This window comes from Hyperolius riggenbachi, chromosome 11, assembly GCF_040937935.1.
Source record: "Hyperolius riggenbachi isolate aHypRig1 chromosome 11, aHypRig1.pri, whole genome shotgun sequence".
Lineage (NCBI taxonomy): Eukaryota > Metazoa > Chordata > Amphibia > Anura > Hyperoliidae > Hyperolius > Hyperolius riggenbachi.
This window is the reverse complement of record NC_090656.1, coordinates 245,692,000-245,714,423: the sequence shown is the minus strand read 5'-3', so window position 1 is coordinate 245,714,423 and position 22,424 is coordinate 245,692,000. Positions and strand designations below refer to the sequence as shown.

Genomic DNA, 22,424 nt, shown 5'->3' with positions numbered 1-22,424 from the left:
AAGCCCTGATGGATGAGTGAGTGTGTGAGTGTGTGTGTGTGTGAGAGTGAGTGTGTGAGTGTGTGTGTGTGTGAGTGTGTGTGTGTTTAGTGTGTGTGTGTGTGTGTGTGTGTGTGTGTTTAGTGTGTGTGTGTGTGTGTGTGTGTGTGTGTGTGTGTGAGTGTGTGTGAGTGTGTGTGTGTGTGTGTGTGTTTAGTGTGTGTGCTGTGTGTGTGTTTAGTGTGTGTGTGTGTGTGTGTTTAGTGTGTGTGTGTGTTTAGTGTGTGTGTTTAGTGTGTGTGTGTGTTTAGTGTGTGTTTAGTGTGTGTGTGTGTGTGTGTGTGTGTTTAGTGTGTGTTTAGTGTGTGTGTGTGTGTGTGTGTGTGTGTGTGTGTGTGTGTGTGTGTGTGTGTGTGTTTAGTGTGTGTGTGTGTGTGTGTGTGTGTGTGTGTGTGTGTGTGTGTGTGTTTAGTGTGTGTTTAGTGTGTGTTTAGTGTGTGTTTAGTGTGTGTGTGTGTGTGTGTGTGTGTGTGTGTGTGTGTGTGTGTGTGTGTGTGAGTGTGTGTGTGTGTATCTAGCTTTACTGAAGAGCCAGGAACAAGATGGTTGCCCAGTTCAGCCGAACATGTCCAGATCCAGTGACTTTCAGTTCATAGGTTTGGTCACCTCTGACGAGAAAGGCTACAAAGCAATTGTGAATGAAGTGACAGCCAGTAAAAACTGCAGTATAAAAGCTGCACTTGTGAGGGTCTGAGGAAGACTCCGGGATTTCACACCTAGAGACTCCCAATATTGCTTTAGGCAAAGACACCTCATTCACACTTCAGGATAAGGGGGCTTTACAACACATACGTGTGGACTATGTCTGATCAGGCTGAGTTGATTGGCATCATAAACATTTAGCAGAACTGGACATTATAATAGAACAGAAACTGCCTGATCTAAACCAGCTAAAGGTCACTGACGTGTAGAGAGGGAGGGATGGATCCCCAAGGGAAGGTGGCCATACACAGCAGTCAATCGTCTGATGATAAGTTATTACAGATGAAAAGCTTTGTCGGACAAATAATCGCAGTGTTGAAGTTCAGACCAATGGTTTGTCCTCTGCTGTGTTAATGCCATCAACAATCAACTGGTATTGCGTGAGGGTCTCCTGGCCTGAGGGTATTGCGTCAGGATCTACTCCCGTACGAGATTAATTGTGCTTGGGGGTCATTAAGGATGCCCCCCAACCCAAGCACGATTGATTGCGATGTTATGTTCAGCTGCTGTGACCGATAGAAGCCTCGCCATCGTGTGCTGATCTTTGTCTTTCTGCCCCCCTCCATGACAAAAGAGCACACCGCTAGCCTCAAGGCTAGGGATGTGTCTGTACACTGTCCGCCGGTAGACTTGGGCGCAGGATACAGCCGGTATATGGGTGATCCTGCTCCTGCACAAGCCCCGGCGGGGTTGAATACTATTCCCCCTCCAGGCCACCATGGATGGTGGAGAATGATGTAATTTGGCTTCCAGCGATTGCTGGCGGCCGAATTACAGTGTTTTAAATGTAACTTCAGCTTCGTCTTCTGAGGGCACCGAAGTTACTCCCTGTGCGCTGCTATAGGCATAATTCCGTCGGCTGCGGCCAAATCTCCTGCACTGGATTCTTAGTGTTTGGTTTCATCATCAACAGATTCTTCGCATGGCCCGATGTTTGCCGAAAACCTTCTAGATTCTTCTGGCCAACAATGAACGATGGGTCGAGCTGCCGGTTAGCCGTAGGGATGCTCATTTGGATTTCGCGGAAATTAAATTTCTGCATTTCCGATCTCTGTGGAAATATTGCATTACCACAACTCGGTAATTTTAGCCCAATAACTGAACTCGGAAGCATTGGACCAATCGGAGAACGCAGAATCAACTCGGAAGTATTTGGCCAATCAGAGAATGCAAAAAATGACCAAACTAAATACTCCTTAGAAATCAGAAATCCGCAGAAACCGTAATCTGCATTGGCAGAAATCGCAATTTCCGACCATCCCTGGTTAGCCGCCAAAATGTCCCAAGTTCCGTACACACGCTTGACGAAACGAATGAATTAGTTGTTCATACCAAACGAAAACCAATGATCATACATTCAAGGCTAAGCATCTGATTGGTGGACTGTCGCTGTGACATTGCTTAATTCAACCGCCTCCTGTCATTGTTCATTCATCACAAACTGCCAGGGATCGCTAACTTATTAAGGACGGCGATCAAGCGTGTCTATGAGGCTTTATAGTTTCTGAGACTTGTTCGATTTTAATCTTGCGATCGTAAATCAACCGGCTTCGAGTCTGGGGGCATCTAAAGGGCAACTAGAGGCTGGGTGAAAATGGCTAGATTGGACAACTGTCTCATGTCTGTAGGTACCAAATAGTCTAATGAAGGATCTGCCTTTCTTTAAAACAAGTGGCAAGTACCATGAATGACTGTGCAGATCTTTTTCACCATCTATGCCGTGCATGCATGGTAAAAAGAACATATACTACTTCAATAGGAAAGGAAATGACTGAAGGCGGGCTTCCCAATGCCCCTCTCAGCTGAGGATGGTCACAGACAAGTGTTCAGCCAGTGAACAAAAGCAATACAAACGCATGGAGTTCAGTGTCATTTTGTGCTCGTCAGTCACTGGGGTTTCACAAAGATTTCCCAACCCATCAGGTGAGCTCATTGAACAACTATTATTTGCGCTTGGATGTGCTCTTGGTAAGGTGAGATTCCAGCCAACACTTTATTCTTTAGCCTGGGGAAGTAGGGAAGTGTTACAACCTCTGTTTTCTGTATTCCCATTAGTAAAATAACCCTTCCTTTTCTGTTCTCGGTAACACTCGGAGACCAGATCAAGAATTGATGAAAATCTCAATGTGGGTGAATTAAAAAGTACTTGAGGTCAAATTAGGAGGGGGTGGGGGAGGGGGCCTCGTGGTGAAATATGTACCTGTTCTGACGTCTTTGGGGCAGAGGTGGCGCCCTGCCCCACCCTACCCCACCCTCCATGGCAGTGCGGCGGCAGCCATGTGTCCGGAGACTGCTGGAGGTCTTCGGAAACCTCCTCCTGCATGACCACGGCCCGCCCCAGCTCCGTATCCACCAATTAGGCCGTGGCTTTCAAAATGAAGGAGCTCGGCACTGACTATTTGGCCTCAAGTACTCTTTAAAGAGAACCCAAGGCAAAGACTTATTTAAAAAACAAATACTTACCTAAGAAAGGGAGGCCTCTGGATCCTAACGGAGCATCCCACGGCGTCCTCTGGACCCCTGCTGTGGCTCACAGATCCTCCTGCTGATCTAGGTCACGCTCTTCTCCTGGCATAAGGGCGTCATGCTGCAGCCACACAAGAACGAGTGGCTTCGGCTTACTGCGAAGGCATGGCCATACTTGAAGAGCACCGTGACCCCGATCAAATTACCAACAAACCCTTGTCAGTAATTTTTGAAAAGTCTGCGAGCGGCAAAGGGGGACAGGAGGATGCTGTAGAAAACCTAATTAGCATCCAGAGGCTTCTCTCTTTGAAAGAGACTCTGTAACCAAACAAAATTCCCCTGGGGGGTCCCAATAAGGCTTCCCCCTCCCCTGTAGTTGCAGGCAATCCAGCGATGGCTCCCCCGAAGTGTCCTGGAACCCTTGACAAGCCTGACAAGCGCTGATTTATTTACCTTTCCTGTCTCCAGCAGGGGCGCTGTTGCGGCAATCCGTACGGAGATAGGCGGAAATAGCCGATCTGTCAGGTCCGCTCTACTAAGCAGGCGCAGGAGACTTGTGCCTGCGCAGTAGAGCGGCCCGACATCGATCAGCTATTTCCGCCTATCTCCGAGCGGAGAGCCGATACTGCGCCTGCGCTGGAGCCAGGAAGGTAAATATTTTCATCCCCGCTGTTTCGGAGGGGCACAGCGAGACCGCCATGGGCCACAATGAGAACGGGGGAAGCCTCAATAGGATCCGGAGGCTTCCCCCACCCGAGGTGAGAACCCACCCAGGGGAACTTTTTGTAGTTACATGTTTTCTTTGAGGCCCGGTTCACATTGGCGGCTACAACAGTCTATTTAGCAGACCGTACCGGAACGGATTCTAATGAATCCAATGTTAACTTGTGGATCCATTCACAGTGCTCTGTTAGAAAGGATCCGGTCAGCCCACTCTGCCAAACAAACCGCAAGTTTGGGGAGGCTGTGATAAGTAAGAAAACGACGGACGAATCGCATTGAACGCTTGTTAACGAAGCAGATCAAAAAAACTGATGCCAAATAAAAACTGATCCCTTTCACAGATCAGCTTTTCCACGGATCACTGTTTGATCCGTCCAGTGTGAGGAGAGCCTCAGGTATGTTTGTGGTTTTGTACCTGAGCTTCGGCTCAGGTATATTTTAAAACTTCAAAAATGTTCTAATACATACCTCCCAAATTTTTGAGGTAAGAAAGAGGGACACTTAAGCCACACCCCTGCCACACCCCTAATCATTCCCCAGACACCCCCCTAGTCATGCATACTACAGAGATTTCATAAGAAAAATATGTTATTTTATAATTCAAACTACCCTGATCCTTTCTATCCTGATTCATTGTCCTTTATATTAACATTTAAAAATAAGAAATATATACATTTAAAGGATGGGAATAAAGTTTAGGGTCCATTAAACACATTTTTCTGTAGAGAAAAAAAAAAATATATATATATATATATATATTTTTTTTTTTTTGTACATCATTCTGTACATCAGTCCTGAAAGAGGGACAAATGAGGAAGAAAGAGGGACAGGGTTCCCAAAGAGGGACTGTCGCTTTGAAAGAGGGACAGTTGGGAGCTATGTCTAATATCTTCCAGCACCTTAAATACGCAAATCCCTTCATTGGCTTCCAATTCACTTCAGAATCAGCTTCAAGTTCCTATGTTTGGCATACAAATCCATACACAAGTCCTGCCCAACCTACATCTCTGCCCTGGTCAGCAGATATACACCTGGCCGCCCACTTAGCTCCTCCAACAACCTCCTCTTAACCACCCCACGCATCTCGCACTCCCATGCCAGACTGCAGGACTTCACTAGAGCTGCCCCTATCCTGTGGAACTCCCTCCCGCTGCCCATCAGGCTCGCTCCCACCTTCAACACCTTCAAAAAAGCACTCAAAACTCACTTCTTCAAGGAGGCCTACATCAACTCAACACTACCCTAATCCTTTCTGCCAATAACTTCTTGATGCACCCCCTCCTTTTGTGTCACCAGCCCCTCCCTCTAGATTGTAAGCCTTTGGCAGGGCCCTCTTCCCTTGTGTATCATACTTGACTGTGTGCACTTTACCCAGAATTTGGAACTGGTAATTTTTTACCACTACCATTCCAGTTTATGATCTGGCATTGTACTATTATCTGCATTGTGTTGCGTATCTTATTGCCATTACCTGTATTGTTGTATCTATGGTCTGTTACCTGTATTGTTCTGTCAACCCTGTTATGATTGTCTGTAATCCTATTTATTGTACAGCGCTGCGTAATATGTTGGCGCTATATAAATCTAATAAATAATAATAATTGTCTGTGCCCTGATAGGTAAGGTTTGAATTCATGTTTTGTTCCCAGTAAATCTGCCACTAGCCCAGGATGTGAGGAAAAGTCTTCCAAATTCAAACTAAGATCTGACAAAGGTTCTAAGCGTCTCACCCTCCATGTAACACTAAAATGAAATGTTCTGGCGCGTGTTCCACAATAATACCTCCATGCCTGAGGGTGGTGCTGTATCTGGCTCTCTCACTTTCCCGCACCAGAGTCCCAGGTGGTTTTACTCCAGGCTCTGACACTACCTGCAAGGAGTTTGTATGTTCTCCTCTATATGAATGGGTTTCCCCCAGGGACTCAGTGGCTTCCTTTTACTGTATATTCCAAAAACATACTACAGTAGTAGATTTAATAAATATCTGCTTATTAAATTGTCCATGGACTGTGGTAGTCACACTGGATTTTGATCTTCACTGGGCAACAGTTAGATTATTCAGGACACCCACTTTTTACGGTAATTTTCCTGGTTTCAGCATCAGACTATATCATCAGTATCAGCATCAGGTTTCAGCATCACTTCCTGTATCTATATAATTCTGTATATTGGATGGAGTCCTGCCCTCCCAGTAATGCTTATACTAGGCTGATTAGCTATGCGGAATTCTCCCCCATTCCCTCCAGCATTCTGGGAGATAAGGTATATTTTGTACTGGCTTTGGAACTCTCTGTAAATGAACATTCTGCAGAGCTGCACCTGACAGGACTCAAGATGTTACAGCCTGTGATCAATTTCAGACTGTAGATTAGGATGAGGAAAGATTATGCAATGGGCAAACACTGACTAAACAATATATAAAGTATTATTGTAAAAAATAAGCCTCTTTTAATCACATTATTTTCATAACAGTTCCTCTCTTATTACTGGAACACTGGGATAGTTTTGTACCAAATAGATCACCTATACGGCACAATGGGTCAATCTAGATCGGGGTTGTCTGCTCTGTTAGGGCACAATTTTTAATGTGCTCTGCAAAGATCTGCGGATTTTTTTTTTAAAGTAAATACAGGTAGTCCCCGCCCCGGTTAACAAACGAGATAGGGACTGTAGGTTTGCTCTTAACCAGAATCTGTTCTTAAGTCGGAACATTGTGCCATCTCTGTCCCCTGTACCTCCTCTATGCTCCCCTGTGCCTCCAGTGTCCCCTTCTGTGTCATCTCTGTTCCTCCAGTGTCCCCCTCTGTGCCATCTCTGTCCCCTGTACCTCCTCTATGCTCCCCTGTGCCTCCAGTGTCCCACTCTGTGTCACCTCTGTGCCTCCAGTGTCCCCCTCTGTGTCATCTCTGTCCCCTGTACCTCCTCTGTGCCCCCCTGTGCCTCCAGTGTCCCCCTCTGTGTCACCTCTGCTCTCTGTACCTGCTTATACAAGTTTAAAAGCCATTTTTTCTTTGTTTTGTTTTTTTAAATCGATTTTCTCAAAAACTACAAGTCCAATTTGAAAAAAAAAATTTGGACTTGTTCCCATGGAGACACAGAATCCATGCCATTCGTATCGGCGGCTCGTTTGTAAGTCGGGGACTACCTGTAAATGCATAACTCTGATGAACAGCTTGAACTATATAATTATATATAAATCCATTCCAATGTACTGCTGCCTACTTTCAATTCATGTTCAGACAGCCTTAGTTTTTTATATATATATATATATATATATATATATACACTTTAAAAAAAATTAAAATAAATTTTTATTTTGAGCAATAATTCGATCTTTAGACCGTTTCGACTGTTTCTTTAGTTACTTAGATTTGAGGTTAGGAATTCTTTGTCTGCAAAACCTATATATTAACCAATGATTTAAAGATTTATTTATTTTTTTTAAAGGTTGGGGCATTTTTACAGTATTGTTTTTCGAGTGTATTTTTCTATCGCCTGTATTTTTTAGTGATGGAAGCTGTCCTAGGTTGTTCTTTTTTAGCAGCATGCATTAGAGCACACTGCTCTTCTCCAGAGAGGGGACTTTGCATGAATGCTTTCTATCCAGTGAGACCCCACAGTTCCCTCCTCAGTGACTGGTCTGTCAGCTTCTGTTGGGAGATGAGCAGAGGTGGATATAAATATCGTGCTCAGTGGTAAAAGTGCTATGGCTGAGCTGCAGGAGAAGATCAACACTTCACTCAAGCCCCCAGCAGCTAACGACAAGTTGAGATCAAGTTCGAATAAACTTTGCTTGAGTCAACCCCCTTTAGAGTGGACTCCATGCAAGCTAAGAAGACCACGCCTCCCTTTAAGCTAAGCATTTGGTTTCTTTGATCTAAGTATAAGTGGAGCTGGGGTTGAGGTATTTTTAGAGCAATTGACTCCTTAAACCACGTGTGCCCACGTTGATCAGGATGACTGTTCAATCGGCCCTCGTGCCAATCCTGCTCTTGGTGCTGGTTTCGGGGATGGTACACAGCATCCCGCTGCTGAATCCCCATCGCAATGACACCCGCTGGGAGACCCTTTTCTCCAGGTCGTTGGCTCGGATTCCCGGGGAGACGAAAGATGCCAATCGGGAAGGGGACTATTTGCTGGGCATCAAACGACTACGTCGACTTTACTGCAATGTGGGCATCGGGTTCCATATTCAGGTTTTACCGGATGGCAAAATTAACGGGATGCATAACGAAAACCGATACAGTAAGTCTTTCATTTCTTTTTCATATTGCGTGAAATATTTACAACGGGAATATATTTAAATTTAGCACTGAGGTACTTCAGTATATTTTAAACCTTTTAACGCCATAGGCTTGTCGGTCTGTGCGCATCTTGAGCAGTCCATACTCTTTCTATCTCAGTGTCCAGAGTTGATTTTTGGCATAGATTTCAGTTCTTGGTGTTGAAGGTAAATCTGTCCAGCTTAAGTTAGAGTTAATTGTTGACGATGAAATGAAGCGGTGACAGAGTGACATGTAAAGCTGTGACTGGATTTTGTTCTGCTTGGACAGAAGGGAGTCTGTGTTGTAAGATTAGTGTCAGAAGCGTGATCTACTCAGTTTAGTGATGTTTTATTTAAGAGCATTAAACAAGGATGACTTTAGCTCCTGAGAAGTTTGTCTTGGCTGTGGGGCTTTTGCTCGGGAGGGACTGGCGGAGGATTTAGCAGCAGTGACAGTCTCGGGAGCTCTGTAGGAGCACGTCTTCTGCTGGGACGGACATTCTCAAGCCACGAGCTGATGTCAGGTGCTGTTTTAGTACATCGAGGACTTGTAAACGGAGGAACTTCTGAGAATCAAGTAACAGCTGTCAGTCAGGGCTGCAGATCTGCAGGAAAGCCGGGATTTCATCCTGACAACCAGCTCCGAGACGTGTCAGCTGTTCATCAGAAAGGAAAAAAAAAATGAAGGCATCTATTGAAAAAAAGGATGGGTCGTCCACAAATGGAATATTCAGAGCAGTAAAATTTCCTCTATTCACAAATGCTACAAAAATGTTATATTTTTGGTACATTTTTGGGGGCTTTCTTACTTTCCATTGGTTTGTTATGGTAATTTGCTATGATTTTTTTTAAGAACACCTAGATGCCTTGTCCTTGTGTAACGTTCACTGGTTAGAAAACTGCAAATACACTCAAAAGCTTCCTTATTTCCAAATAAAATATTCAGATTTCTGACTTGAGATGATTTGGAAAAGAACTTAATAAGGAAAGCCGTGACCTCACTTTAGCATCCTTAAAATGATAACTACAGGTAGTCCCTGGTTTACAAAAGCCTGACATACAAACGACCTGCCGATTCAATGTGAAAATTGATTCTGAAAATGTGAAATTTTATTCTGTAGGAAAAAGACAGAAAAAAATGTCAACAAGACCTTGTAGTTTTTGAGAAAATTCATTTTTAAAAATGTTTTTTTAAACTTGTAAAATTACATTTTGATGTGGTACACGGAGGAGACAGATGTGACATAGTAAGGGGGCAGAGGTAGCACAAAGGGGGACACTGAAGGCAAGGAGGGGGGTGGGGGCAAGGAGGAGGTACAGGGGAGATACAGGGGACAGAGATGGCACAGTGTTTCGACTTGTGGACAGATTCAGGTTAAGAACAAACTTACAGTCCTTTTCTCATTTGTTAACAGGGAGCTACCTGTATATAAAAAGTGTGTTATTACGATTGTATGCCTGAAACAGAAATCTGAAGATGTTTTTCTCCACTATATAATAGAGTTGGAAAATACTATACCACCATACGATTCAATAGCCTGATTAAAGTAACAATTAATACTGGCTTATCAGAGTATCTACAATGAATTATCAAACCCTTGACCACATTTCTATAGAAAGACAGATGTGTTGATTTGCACACTGCAAGACTGCCAAAGATTTATCTCCTGATCACATCACTATCCTATAAACTGTTTCAAGAGTTATCAATCAATATCATGTAAAAATACCATTTATAAACATTTATATTTTCTACAAAAAAAGATTAGCACTGGATTCCATACAAACATCAAACCTAACGGAAATCTATTAAAAATAATGGGGTGTAAATCTATGTTCAGTTGTTTTATTGATCAGATGTGTCTGTTCTTTATTCCACTGAGCAGCCGGGGTAGTGGCACGTAATTGATGTCCAAACTTAGTGGCGGCGGTGTGATCAATATTTGATTCGATTTCTGGTGTCAAGTGATAATATAATCCATATTTCACTATTTTGATCAAGAGACTACTGATTGCACTTAATGAGCCACAAATGCAAATGCATTGTGGGACTTGTAGTTCCATAACAGCTGGAGGGCCGAGTTTGCCCATGCTAACTCTAAAGCTTTGTACACACGATGCAATTTTCTGACAGATCGACGGACCGATATGATAACTTTCGACCGGTCTGATCCAATCCTGATCAATAATTTGATTTTGGGTAGTTATCAACAGGAAATCGATCGGGAGCAGTTTGGATGTCTACACCCGATGCAACTTCCTATCAGAAGCATCCGTCAATCTGACAAAAAATTGGATTGTGTGTACTAGGCTTCAGTTGTGCTCACAGCAGGTGGCATGTAAATTCCGTTCTACACATTGGGCAAATCGTGTAAGCGTGCAATGCTTGCAGTACATACATTCCCCGTTGCATACTTTGTTGGCTCACTGGGAATGCTGGGTCGTACGCACTGTGCGCTTATGTTATTTGCGTGACACGCAGTATGCAGTTTACGTACCACCCTACATGTGTTATGAGCATGTAGAGAATACATCATTTTATCTGCTTACTGCTCCACTAGCAGTTATATGCGGTCTAAAGCTACATACACACTTTAGATAACTGTTGCTCAGAACAACAGATAATTAGCTGACGAACAAGCGTTCACCGACTGAAATACCAATCTCTTAAATGAATTACCTTATACAAGATATAACTGGCTTGGTGTTCAAACAACCGTTCAATAGTGAATGTTACACCCGCATACAGACGTGACGTCAGAGATTGTTGGAAAATGGATTATGTGCATGTGCGAACGATCGTTATCTAATGATATCCATACACACTTTTGGAAATAAGCAATCGTTCAATCAGATCTGTCCTCTGGATCCGCATTTTCCACTGATGTTGGTCGTTCATCGTTAGATTTAACCGCCTTATGACGCGTCAAGCCGATGGGCGTGAATGCGGAGAGGCTCCCCCAGTACCGCCTAATGCTGTTTGGCGTCAAGTCCAGAGGGCGTGCTTTGCAGGGAGATCGCACGTTGTGGCCGCCGCTAGGAGACTGTTAGACGTTTATACTGCCGACTATTTACAATGTACAGCGCTGCGATCTAAGGCAGCGCTGTACTGGGGACAGCCGTGTCACTTGGCTGTTCTCTGTGGAGGCACAAAAGCGATCAGCTCTCATAGGTTGATGCCTATGACAGCCGATCGCTGTCATTGGCTAGCGGGGGAGGGAGGGCGGGGATAGGAAAAAATAGATTAAAAAAATAAAAAAAAATAGTAACATTTATTGGGAAAAAAAAACATAAATAAATGGTCCTGAAGAGGTTAATGATCGTTTGTAAAAGTTTTGTGCACGATCGTTTCAGAGGCGTTTCAAATTACCATTAATTTATTTATTTATTGTATTTATAAAGCGCCAACATATTACGCAGTGCTGACTATAGTCTAAAGCAGGGGTCCCCAAACGTTTTGGGTCGAGGGCCGGGTCAGCATACTTTAGACCGCTGGGGGGCCGGAGTATACATAAAATGATGTCTTTGCGGGCCAGACAGTGAAGCATACTTAGGTGACAACCTGTAGTCTAATTGGACAGCAGTGTCACCTGATGTGGAATTTGATTGGATACCAGTGAATGACTGCTTTCTGGCTTACATGTGGATGGGTGGTGCCAGCACTGCTATTCTATATGCAGACCACCAATATTTAAAGATGTAGCTGACCGCATCTATAACTAATACATTTTGTGAGTGGTAGGGGGGGGGGGCTGGTAAAAAAGCCTCAGGGGGCCACATTTGGCCTCCGGGCCTTAGTTTGAGGACCACTGGTCTAAAGTGTGTACGTAGCTTTAGGCTTAGGAGCCTTTCACACTGTGGCGTTGTGCTGTGCCAATTTGCCACAGCATAACGCCAGTCTAATGAAAGTCTATGGGTAAATTCATCAAATCTAACGCGCTTCCAATACTACATAGTTACATAGTTACATTAGCATGCGTATCTGCGTCGACGTGTGGCAGACCAGAAGTCGTGTAAGTCTGTGGCGACACATGTCTGTGTGAAAACCCGCCGTAGATTTTACGTGTCGCGCATGCACGGAAGCATATTTTTTGCAATACACTTTTGCGCACGTCATCGCTTGGCCAGCAGGATATGAGCGTCACTGGGCGGATACCAGCAGGGAATACTGCAATAACGTGGTATTTCCTGAAGGCCTGTGTTTGGCCCTCCGCACCGCAACGCTGAAGCCAAATTATAGTGTGAAATCGGCCTTACACTTTGCTATCATTGTTATACTAATAATTATATATGCATTATATACCGTCTTTCCCCGAAAATAATACAGTGTCTTATATTAATTTTTTGCTCTAAAAGATGTGCTAGGGCTTATGTTCAGGGGATGTCTTATATTTCTATTAGGAAGTGTCTCTCAGCAGAACATTTCCTGTTCCTTTGTACTGTGATGTTCCTGGATATGAAAGTATGCTACTGTACTGATCAGGCACCTGCCCTGTCTTCCCTGCACAGCTGATAACCTTGCTGTGTGCTGGGATGACAGGATCAGTGCCCGATTGGCACTGCACCACTGTGTCCCCTCTTACTGGCTGCCTCTTCCTCCTCTTTCACTTCCGCTAGGGCTTATTTTCAGGGTAGAGCTTATATTTCAAGCATGCTCAAAATTCCTGCTAGGGCTTATTTTCAGGGAAAGAGGGTATGTATTTTGATTGTTATAAATTGACTTTTCAGCAATTAATTGTGGACGTTTTGCTTTATTTCTGTCACATATAACTACTGCTCAGTACATATTTGTGAAGCAGGAAAAGGCTTTTTTTTGCTGAAAATCTCTATTCTGCATTATATTTACCAATAGGGATTAACAAACAACGTTTTCAAGTTTCATCTCATAGCAGATTGGCCATATTTGCTTCATATAAATCTTGCAGAGTTGGACCAATTTTCATATTCTTATGATTTGTTTTAGTCAATGGCGCTGACTTCTGTGGTTTTACCATTAGGTATGTTAGAGAGAATAATGATCACATTTTTCCCCCAAAAGGACCTTGTAGTGTCAAAAAAAAATATTATTGGATATTTAAGTTATTTTAAATGTGAATAAATGACATCGGTATTGCAGCTGTACATAGATCCCCAGCAAAATCAGTAAATTTGCCTCCGAGGTTTAATGGAAACCTCGCCGGCAAATTCGGAAGCTTTTGCCGGGGATTTCTGTACATCCGCACTACTATTTAGGGCTGTGGGGTTAGTACAAAAATTATCCGACTCCTCAGTTTATGAAACCACCGACTCCGACTCCAGGTACCCAAAAATTAAAGAGGAACTCCAGTGAAAATAATGCAATAAAAAAGTGCTTCATTTTTACAATAATTATGTATAAATGATTTAGTCAGTGTTTGCCCATTGTAAAATCTTTCCTCTCCCTGTTTTACATTCTGGCATTTATTACATGGTGACATTTTTACTGTTGGCAGGTGATGTACCTGCTGCTTGCTTTTTTCGCAGTTGGAAACAGCTGTAAACATCCCACAATGCAACAAGGAGTACCACGGTCCTCAGAGTTTCTTGTGGGAGGGGTTTCACCACACTATCAGTCATACAGCGCCCCCTGATGGTCTGTTTGTCAAAAGGAATAGATTTCTCATGTAAAAGGGGGTATCATCTACTGATTGGGATAAAGTTCAATTCTTGGTCGGAGTTTCTCTTTAACAACAACAACAACAATTAACAACAACAACATTTCTATAGTGCTTTTCTCCCATAGGACTCAAAGCGCTCAGGCTCTCTCAGATTCAGTAGTCATTAGCAGGATGAAGTATTCACACAACAAAAATCATTCAAACTCCTTGACTCCGACTCCACAGCCCTATGGTATAAGGATTGCAGGAAAATATACAAACTATTTACCATCTGAATAGAAAAATGATGTAGTTCGCCCTCCACCCCACCCCAGCAAGTCCCTTTAAATGGTGCAGTCAGAATGAGGAGCCCGGAATACATGGGGCTCTGCCCCCCGAGCTATGGTCCAGGACACAGGTGATCTGGATGGAAGAGAGGGGTGGCAAAGCCCGCCCCTCTGCCCTTGTCTATGTCAAGGACAGGAAGCTCAGGTGAAATGGCTACAGGAGGACTTATGTACCTTTCACCCACTTCCACACACATGGTGGACCTGAACTCAGAACTCCTCTCTGCTGTAAGGCCCTGTTCACACTTGCGTTTTGGCAAGTAAACGGACCGGATCCTAATCGGATCCTGACCTGATCCTGATCAGAACCGTACGGTTCCGATCCGGATCCGGTCCGTTTGCATCAGGCATGCATCGGCTGCCATCCAGATCCGTAGGCAAAAAATAGTTAAATTTAAATAAAAAAATGTTGGGGTCAGCAGAAGGTGCACCTGGTGCACCTGTAGAATCAGGTTCCTCCGCTGCAGGCCTCACCTCCACCTCCGACATTCTGCCAAACAGCTCCAGCACGTCTGTCACTGCTGCTCCACTCCAGACATGCTTGGCCCATGTGTCACCATCCGAAATGGCCGCTTGGATACGCATAGGAAGTGGGGTAGAACATCAGGTTTTTGTAGGCAGTGTGTTCTGTGCCTTCCGTTCCCCATTGGTTTCTGTGTTCCTGATGGTGCTGTCAGGCTCAGGTCCGGCTCCGGTCCGGGTGCGTGGGCCGGAGATCCGGACCCAAAAAATAGCACATGTTGGAAAAGAGTCCGGAGTCCGGATCCGGTCCGGCTCCATACTGTACGGAACGGACACGTGTGAACGTTCACATAGACTTTACATTGCTATGCGGAACGTACGTTCCGTTTGTACAGTATACGGTCCGGATCAGATCCGGAAAATCCGGATAGCGAACGCTAATGTGAACCGGGCCTAAAAGATACACAACAGCATAGTAGCCTTTAAACAAAAAAAACATTTCTTTGTTACACCTGATACAAATCCTTAAAGCGGATCCGAGATGAAAAACTAACTATAACAAGTAACTTGTCTATATATCTTATCTAACGTTTAGATGGTTTACACAGCAAATATAGCTGCAAACAGCTTTAATAGAATATGATTATTTCTTTCAGTGATACAATGACAGCAGCCATGTTGTTTGTAAACATTACACAGAGGCAGGCTTATCTATCTTGATCACTAAGCCTGTGAAAAAAAACTAATCTCCCCTCCTCCCCTCTGCCTCTGAAATCAATGGCTAGTAACACCTCCTCCTCCTCCTGCCCAGACTAAGCTCCCATGAGCCCTTGCTACTGCCAAGGCTCTCTGAAAACCTGTGGGCGTGATTTATTTAGTTTATAGGGAATTAGAGTATTAAAACAAAAACAGAAAAAGTATTTGGCTTGAGGAATGCCCTATAAACAATAGGAAAGGAACACAATTATGCAATGAGTAAACGTTCACCTCGGATCCACTTTAAATACATCTGCACAGTTTCTACTTCCTGATTCATGGAAGCAGACATATTGTTTACAGCCTGTGCTTTCAAATGGGCTTATCTGCCATAGGCAGTCATGTGACACAGGGGAGGATCAAATTACAACTAGTGATTAGACACAGATGAGGGGGGATTGGGGAGGCTAAACTCTTTAAATACACACAGGGAGCATTTCTCTATGCTTTCCATGTGTCCTGTGCAAGAGTTCAGGTCTACTTTAAACACAAAATAAACCCCTAATATTAGAAAAAAAAAAAAACTTGTTTTATTATTCTAATTAACCGAAAAAATACTTACTGTTAATGATTCGTCCCACGCCAATATCCTCTAGGTGTTGATTGAAGCCCCCCGGTCAAGGGTCTGCACCTGTCACATCCTCCCTTTACAGGATGCGCTGGTCCCCTGGACCTTTTATTCATGTTAAAAAATGCTAGATTTCCTAAGCCTAGTCCTAGCCAAGGATCAGGGGATCCCCGGTGGCCATCTAGATGATGTCACTGCCCATCTATGGGCATAGGCTGCTGGAAACCTCCCAGTGAAGGAGTGATTCCAGCAGTTAGCAGCGGGAATGAGACATGTGCGGACACTTGTCGGTGGGCTCTTCAAGCATAGATACCCGGCAAATGCATCTGCAATATCGATAGGGAAGGATACATGTGCAATTTACTGAGTTTTCTCCTAGGAGATAATTTTCATCTTCTCTTTTCAGCATTTTACAATTGAAAAAGTCTCCAAAATGTTAGTGAAAAACTACTATCAACAATTTTTTTGAGTATTTTCTTCCTTGCTGGTGGTTTAAAGGGCATTTTAGGACAAGGACCCACATGCAATTCACTTTTCTACTGTGTTTTCTCCAAAGAGATAGGTGAAACAAAAACGAAAAATGCACCCGACCACCGGGAGCCCAATCTAGTGTAATATCGCCTTATTGGGTTTAGGGTGAAGTAATTTCGGTGGAAATATACTTACAAGTCTGGGTTGCTCCAGAGGCAACCACTCATTAGAGCAGATGGAGAAATACCGTCCCCACTCGGCCTTTTCTTGTTAGATGTCGGTCGCGGCTCCAAATGAAAAAATATATTCGGCTCGCTATACAAGCGGGGCGAACAAACCCTACTAGGTAGGGTGTAAGTATATCAATGGATAAGATAGGAGGCGCCCAATTAGAAATTTTGTGTAAATTGTATCAGAGCTAGTATCTGACGACACGTGCTCTTAGTAATGAAAACAGTGATTCGTAATAGAATTAAAATATCTTTTCATTTATTATATGCGATCAGCACTGTGACAACGCGTTTCTCGGCGTGAAGCCGCTTCCTCAGGTCAAATACGTGCCTTCAAGATAAATTTGTTTTATCTTGAAGGCACGTATTTGACCTGAGGAAGCACGTGTCTTCAGATACTAGCTCTGATACAATTTACACAAAATTTCTAATTGGGCTAAGACAGGGGTTCTCAAACTGGGTGCCGCGGCACCCTGGTGCGCCTCGGCATTCATCCTCATTCTTTGGGGGGTGCTGCTGAATAAGGGTCATAACAGCATTTTGGTAGTTATTTTTGCCAGGGGTGCCTTGAAAAAAATTTCAAAACCACCAGGGGTGCCCTGAACTGAAAAAGTTTGAGAACCACTGGGCTAAGAGATAAGTTTTCAACTCCTTTTAAAACAACTTTTCCGCACTTTCAAGTAAAAAAGTATCAAAAAGCAGGTGAAAAAGTACTCTAAAAATTATTTTGAGGTTTTTTTTGCTTGTTGGTGGTTTAAATGGCATTTTATTGATAAGGGGCCAGATGCAATTCACTTTTTCACCTGGGTTTTCTCCCAGGTGATATTTTCAAAACTTGACTTTTAAACTATCAGCAAGCAAACAAATACTCAAAATAATGTTGACAATAGTTTTTCACCTACTTTTTGGTACTTTTCCTATTGTAAAATGCTAAACAGTTATTTTAAATCGAAGATGAAAAATTATTTCCTAGGAGAAAAGTCAGGTGAAAAAGTGAATTGCATTTGGGCCATTGACTTCTATTTAACCTCATTTAAAAAAACAACTTTAATCCCATTTAAATAACTTTAAAATTGATTTTCTCAAAAAAATACAATTTGTAAGTTTTTCGCTTGCTCTCACTATTCTCCCTAATATACTATACCTAGCAAACTTGGTGATGGCAGCATGAATTCGGGCTTTCACCACAGAAGTCGGCTGGTTGGCATCACTGACTTCAAAGCAAATTTCATGAAACTTTCAGAAGTTTGATGGAAGCCTTACGAGCGCCGGCAGCAATTTCCCCTCATCCCTTCTGAAGGTGGTGCAGTCTGTGTACTGCAATGTATTGTTTCAGTCCCTCCCTCCCCCCTCTGCTGCGATTTCGCAGTTTTATCACTGCATTAGGGATAAAATGAAGAGGAAAAAAAATGCCTATAAGGTCCTAAAACAGGAGGGGACCGAGGCTGCACTAAGCAATTATAAGGAGTGCAATAAAAATTGTAAAAAAATAAAATTAGGCTGGCAAAGATCGAAGCTGAAAATCAAATCGCTAAGGATATCAAATCTAACCCAAAAAAGTTTTACAAGTATATCAACTCTAAAAAAAGAAAGGTTGACTGTATAGGACTCCTAAAGGATGAGGGTGGGAACTCAATGGTGGATGACCAAGGTAAGGCAGAGTTATTAAATGCTTTCTTTGCTTCTGTCTTCACAAAAGAAACAGCACTGTTGCAAACTACAGAGGCAGAAGAGTCTCAATCTTCTAACTGTAATATTAAATACTTAACGCAGGAAGAAGTGAAGGCAAGACTAAATAAATTAAAAATAGACAAGGCACCTGGCCCGGATGGCATGCATCTTCGGGTCCTAAGGGAATTAAGTTCAGTTATAGCTAAACCCCTTTATCTTATCTTTTGTGACTCTTTTGCAACTGGCAGAGTCCCAGTGGATTGGCGTACAGCCCACGTTTTCCCATTATTTAAGAAGGGCAAAAAATCAGATCCAGGAAATTATAGACCTGTAAGCTTAACATCAGTTGTATGCAAACTATTTGAGGGGTTACTAAGAGATACTATACATGACTTCATAGTAGAAAATAATCTTATTTCTCAGCATCAACATGGGTTTACTAAAGACAGTTCCTGTTTGACTAACATGCTCAGCTTTTATAAGGTAGTGAATGCTAATATGGATATTGGGAATGCTGTAGATGTGATATACTTGGACTTTGCAAAGGCCTTCGACACTGTTCCCCACAAAAGTCTGGTGCAAAAGTTGGGGATGCAAGGACTGGGGAAGAGTCTGTGTTCATGGATAGGGAACTGGCTAATGGACAGAAAACAAAGGGTTGTGGTCAATGGATCGTACTCAAAATGGGAGACTGTTAGCAGTGGGGTCCCACAGGGGTCTGTACTGGGTCCAGTGCTCTTCAATTTATTTATTAATGACCTAGTAGATGCAGTAGTGAGCAATGTTGCTATTTTTGCAGATGATACAAAATTGTGCAGAATCATCAACTCTCAGGAAGATAGTGTCATATTGCAACAGGATCTGGATAGGATGGCTATATGGGCACATACATGGCAGATGAAATTCAATGTTGAAAAATGTAAAGTCATGCATTTTGGTCGTACCAATGGTCTAGCACCATACAAAATAAATGGGATACAGTTGGGGACATCAAACTTGGAAAAGGACTTAGGAGTACTCATCGACAACAAGTTAAATAATCGTACTCAATGCCAAACCGCTGCAGCTAAAGCTAACAAAATTTTGGGATGCATTAAAAGGGAAATAAAAACTCGAGATGCTAGCATAATATTGCCCCTGTTTAACTCTCTAGTAAGGCCACATCTGGAATATGGAATTCAGTTCTGGGCACCACATTACAGGAAAGATATTGCAGTTTTAGAGCAGGTGCAGAGACGAGCACAAAATTGATACGTGGGATGGAAGGTCTCACTTATCAAGAAAGGTTAGATAAACTGGGTTTATTTAGTCTAGAGAAAATACGCCTTAGAGGAGATCTAATTAACATGTATAAATACATCAGAGGGCAATATAATACCTTGGCGGATGAGCTTTTTGTCCCTAGGCCTTCTCAAAGGACTAGAGGACATGATCTGCGCATGGAGGAAAAACGTTTTAGCCATTTATTTGGGAAAGGGTTCTTTACAGTAATTTTTTAGCACATTAGGAGCAGGCCGGGCACTGTCACTTTAAATGCTTTTAATTTTATCTTGCAGCCATATGTACAAACATCGTTGGTAAACATCACATCATTTCCGTCTTACAGCATAACTGTTACAGACCTTGAGTGGTGGCGGTGCTGGGGTGTTGGGGACGTGGGTGACTAGGGAAGAATGGACGTCCATTCTTCCCTGGTCACCCACGTCCCCAACACCCCAGCACCGCCACCACTCAAGGTCTGTAACAGTTATGCTGTAAGACGGAAATGATGTGATGTTTACCAACGATGTTTGTACATATGGCTGCAAGATAAAATTAAAAGCATTTAAAGTGACAGTGCCCGGCCTGCTCCTAATGTGCTAAACTTTTGTATAACTTGCTTCTGCCTCCATTTTGCCGGTTTGCACGCCACTAAGCTTGTTGGAATAAGCCTCCATACGGGTACAATACTGGGACATGTGCAATACATTCCATGCAAGTGCAGCTTGACTCCCCCCCCCCCCCCCCCTTTTCCCTCCAGAAGAAGTTTTTGCTGAGTGCCAAGTGGTATCAAATCCTGCTGTGTACTTGATCAGTTCTTTACAGTAAGAGTGATTAAGATGTGGAATGCATTGCCACAGGAAGTCGTTATGGCAAACTCTATACCTGCATTTAAAGGGGGCTTAGATGCTTTACTTGCATTGAAAGACATCCATGGCTACAATTGCTAGGTAATGCCTAATGATGTTGATCCAGGGATTTTATCTGATTGCCATCTGGAGTCGGGAAGAAATTTTTCCCTGTTGGGGCTAATTGGACCATGCCTTGTAAGGGTTTTTTCGCCTTCCTCTGGATCAACAGGGATATGTGAGGGAGCAGGCTGGAGTTGTACTTTGTACTGGTTGAACTCGATGGACGTATGTCTTTGTTCAACCAAAATAACTATGTAACTATTATGGCTGCATATGCAAGACCAGCAATGCTGCATTCCACTAGCAAATATAGGTTTTCCCAGTTTATGAATATGGTGAAAAGACTCTTGAAGTTAAAGCTCCGCAGCACACAGTAAAAGGCGAACAAGTAATCACCTTGCTACTTATTAAATAGGTCTCTGTGTTCTGAATGCTGCAGAATTTTGATTGAACAGCCATAAAATTCAAAACTGAAGTTTAGTTAAAGCTAGGCATACACAAAATGATGGTCATGGCTAGGAGAACTCACGAAGAAGCGTGTGATCTGTTTGATCAGCTGATAAGATTTGCAAAGCTCTGATTTGCTGTGATCACACCCTGCTTTAGTACATAATCATGAATAGCAAATCAGAGACTTACATATCTATCACTTGACCACACTGGTCACATACTTCTCCATGACTTCTCCTAGACACGCCCATCACTAATCAGAGACGTACATATCTATCACCTGACCACACTGATCACATGCTTCTCCATGACTTCTCCTAGACACGACCATCACTAATCAGAGACTTGCATATCTATCACCTGACCACACTGATCACATGCCTCTCCATGACTTCTCCTAGACACGACCATCACTAATCAGAGACTTACATATCTATCATCTGACCACACTGATCACATGCTTCTCCATGACTTCTCCTAGACACAACCATCACTAATCAGAGACTTGCATATCTATCACCTGACCACACTGATCACATGCCTCTCCATGACTTCTCCTAGACACGACCATCACTAATCAGAGACTTACATATCTATCATCTGACCACACTGATCACATGCTTCTCCATGACTTCTCCTAGACACAACCATCACTAATCAGAGACTTACATAGCTATCACCTGACCACACTGATCACATGCTTCTCCATGACTTCTCCTAGACACGACCATCACTAATCAGAGACTTACATATCTATCACCTGACCAGACTGATCACATGCTTCTCCATGACTTCTCCTAGACACGCCCATCACTAATCAGAGACTTACATATCTATCACCTGACCAGACTGATCACATGCTTCTCCAAGACTTCTCCTAGACATGACCATCACTAATCAGAGACTTACATATCTATCACCTGACCACACTGATCATATGCTTCTCCATGACTTCTCCTAGACACGCCCATCACTAATCAGAGACTTACATAGCTATCACCTGACCACACTGATCACATGCTTCTCCATGACTTCTCCTAGACACGACCATCACTAATCAGAGACTTACATATCTATCACCTGACCAGACTGATCACATGCTTCTCCATGACTTCTCCTAGACATGACCATCACTAATCAGAGACTTACATATCTATCACCTGACCACACTGATCACATGCTTCTCCATGACTTCTCCTAGACACGCCCATCACTAATCAGAGACTTACATATCTATCACCTGACCAAACCGATCACATGCTTCTCCATGACTTCTAGGCATGACCATCACTAATCAGAGACTTACATATCTGTCACCTGACCACACTGATCACATGCGTCTCCATGACTTCTCCTAGACATGACCATCACTAATCAGACGTACATATCTGTCACCTGACCACACTGATCACATGCGTCTCCATGAGTTCTCCTAGACATGACCATCACTAATCAGAGACTAATGCCGGGAATACACGGAGCGATCCGG

At 43.2% G+C, this 22,424-nt stretch overlaps 2 protein-coding genes across 10 annotated transcripts in view; one reads left to right on the top strand and one right to left on the bottom strand.

The window, feature by feature from the left end:
- Positions 1-22,424, bottom strand: part of ANO1 (anoctamin 1) — a 1,209,699-nt gene that overhangs the window by 945,681 nt on the left and 241,594 nt on the right. The window lies entirely within an intron of this gene.
- The window catches only part of FGF4 (fibroblast growth factor 4), a 57,979-nt gene continuing 43,438 nt past the window's right edge, over positions 7,884-22,424 (top strand). Inside the window, exon 1 of the mRNA XM_068260052.1 lies at positions 7,884-8,175. Coding sequence (XP_068116153.1) covers positions 7,887-8,175 — 289 coding nt within the window. The 5' untranslated portion in view covers positions 7,884-7,886. The remainder of the gene's footprint in view (positions 8,176-22,424) is intronic.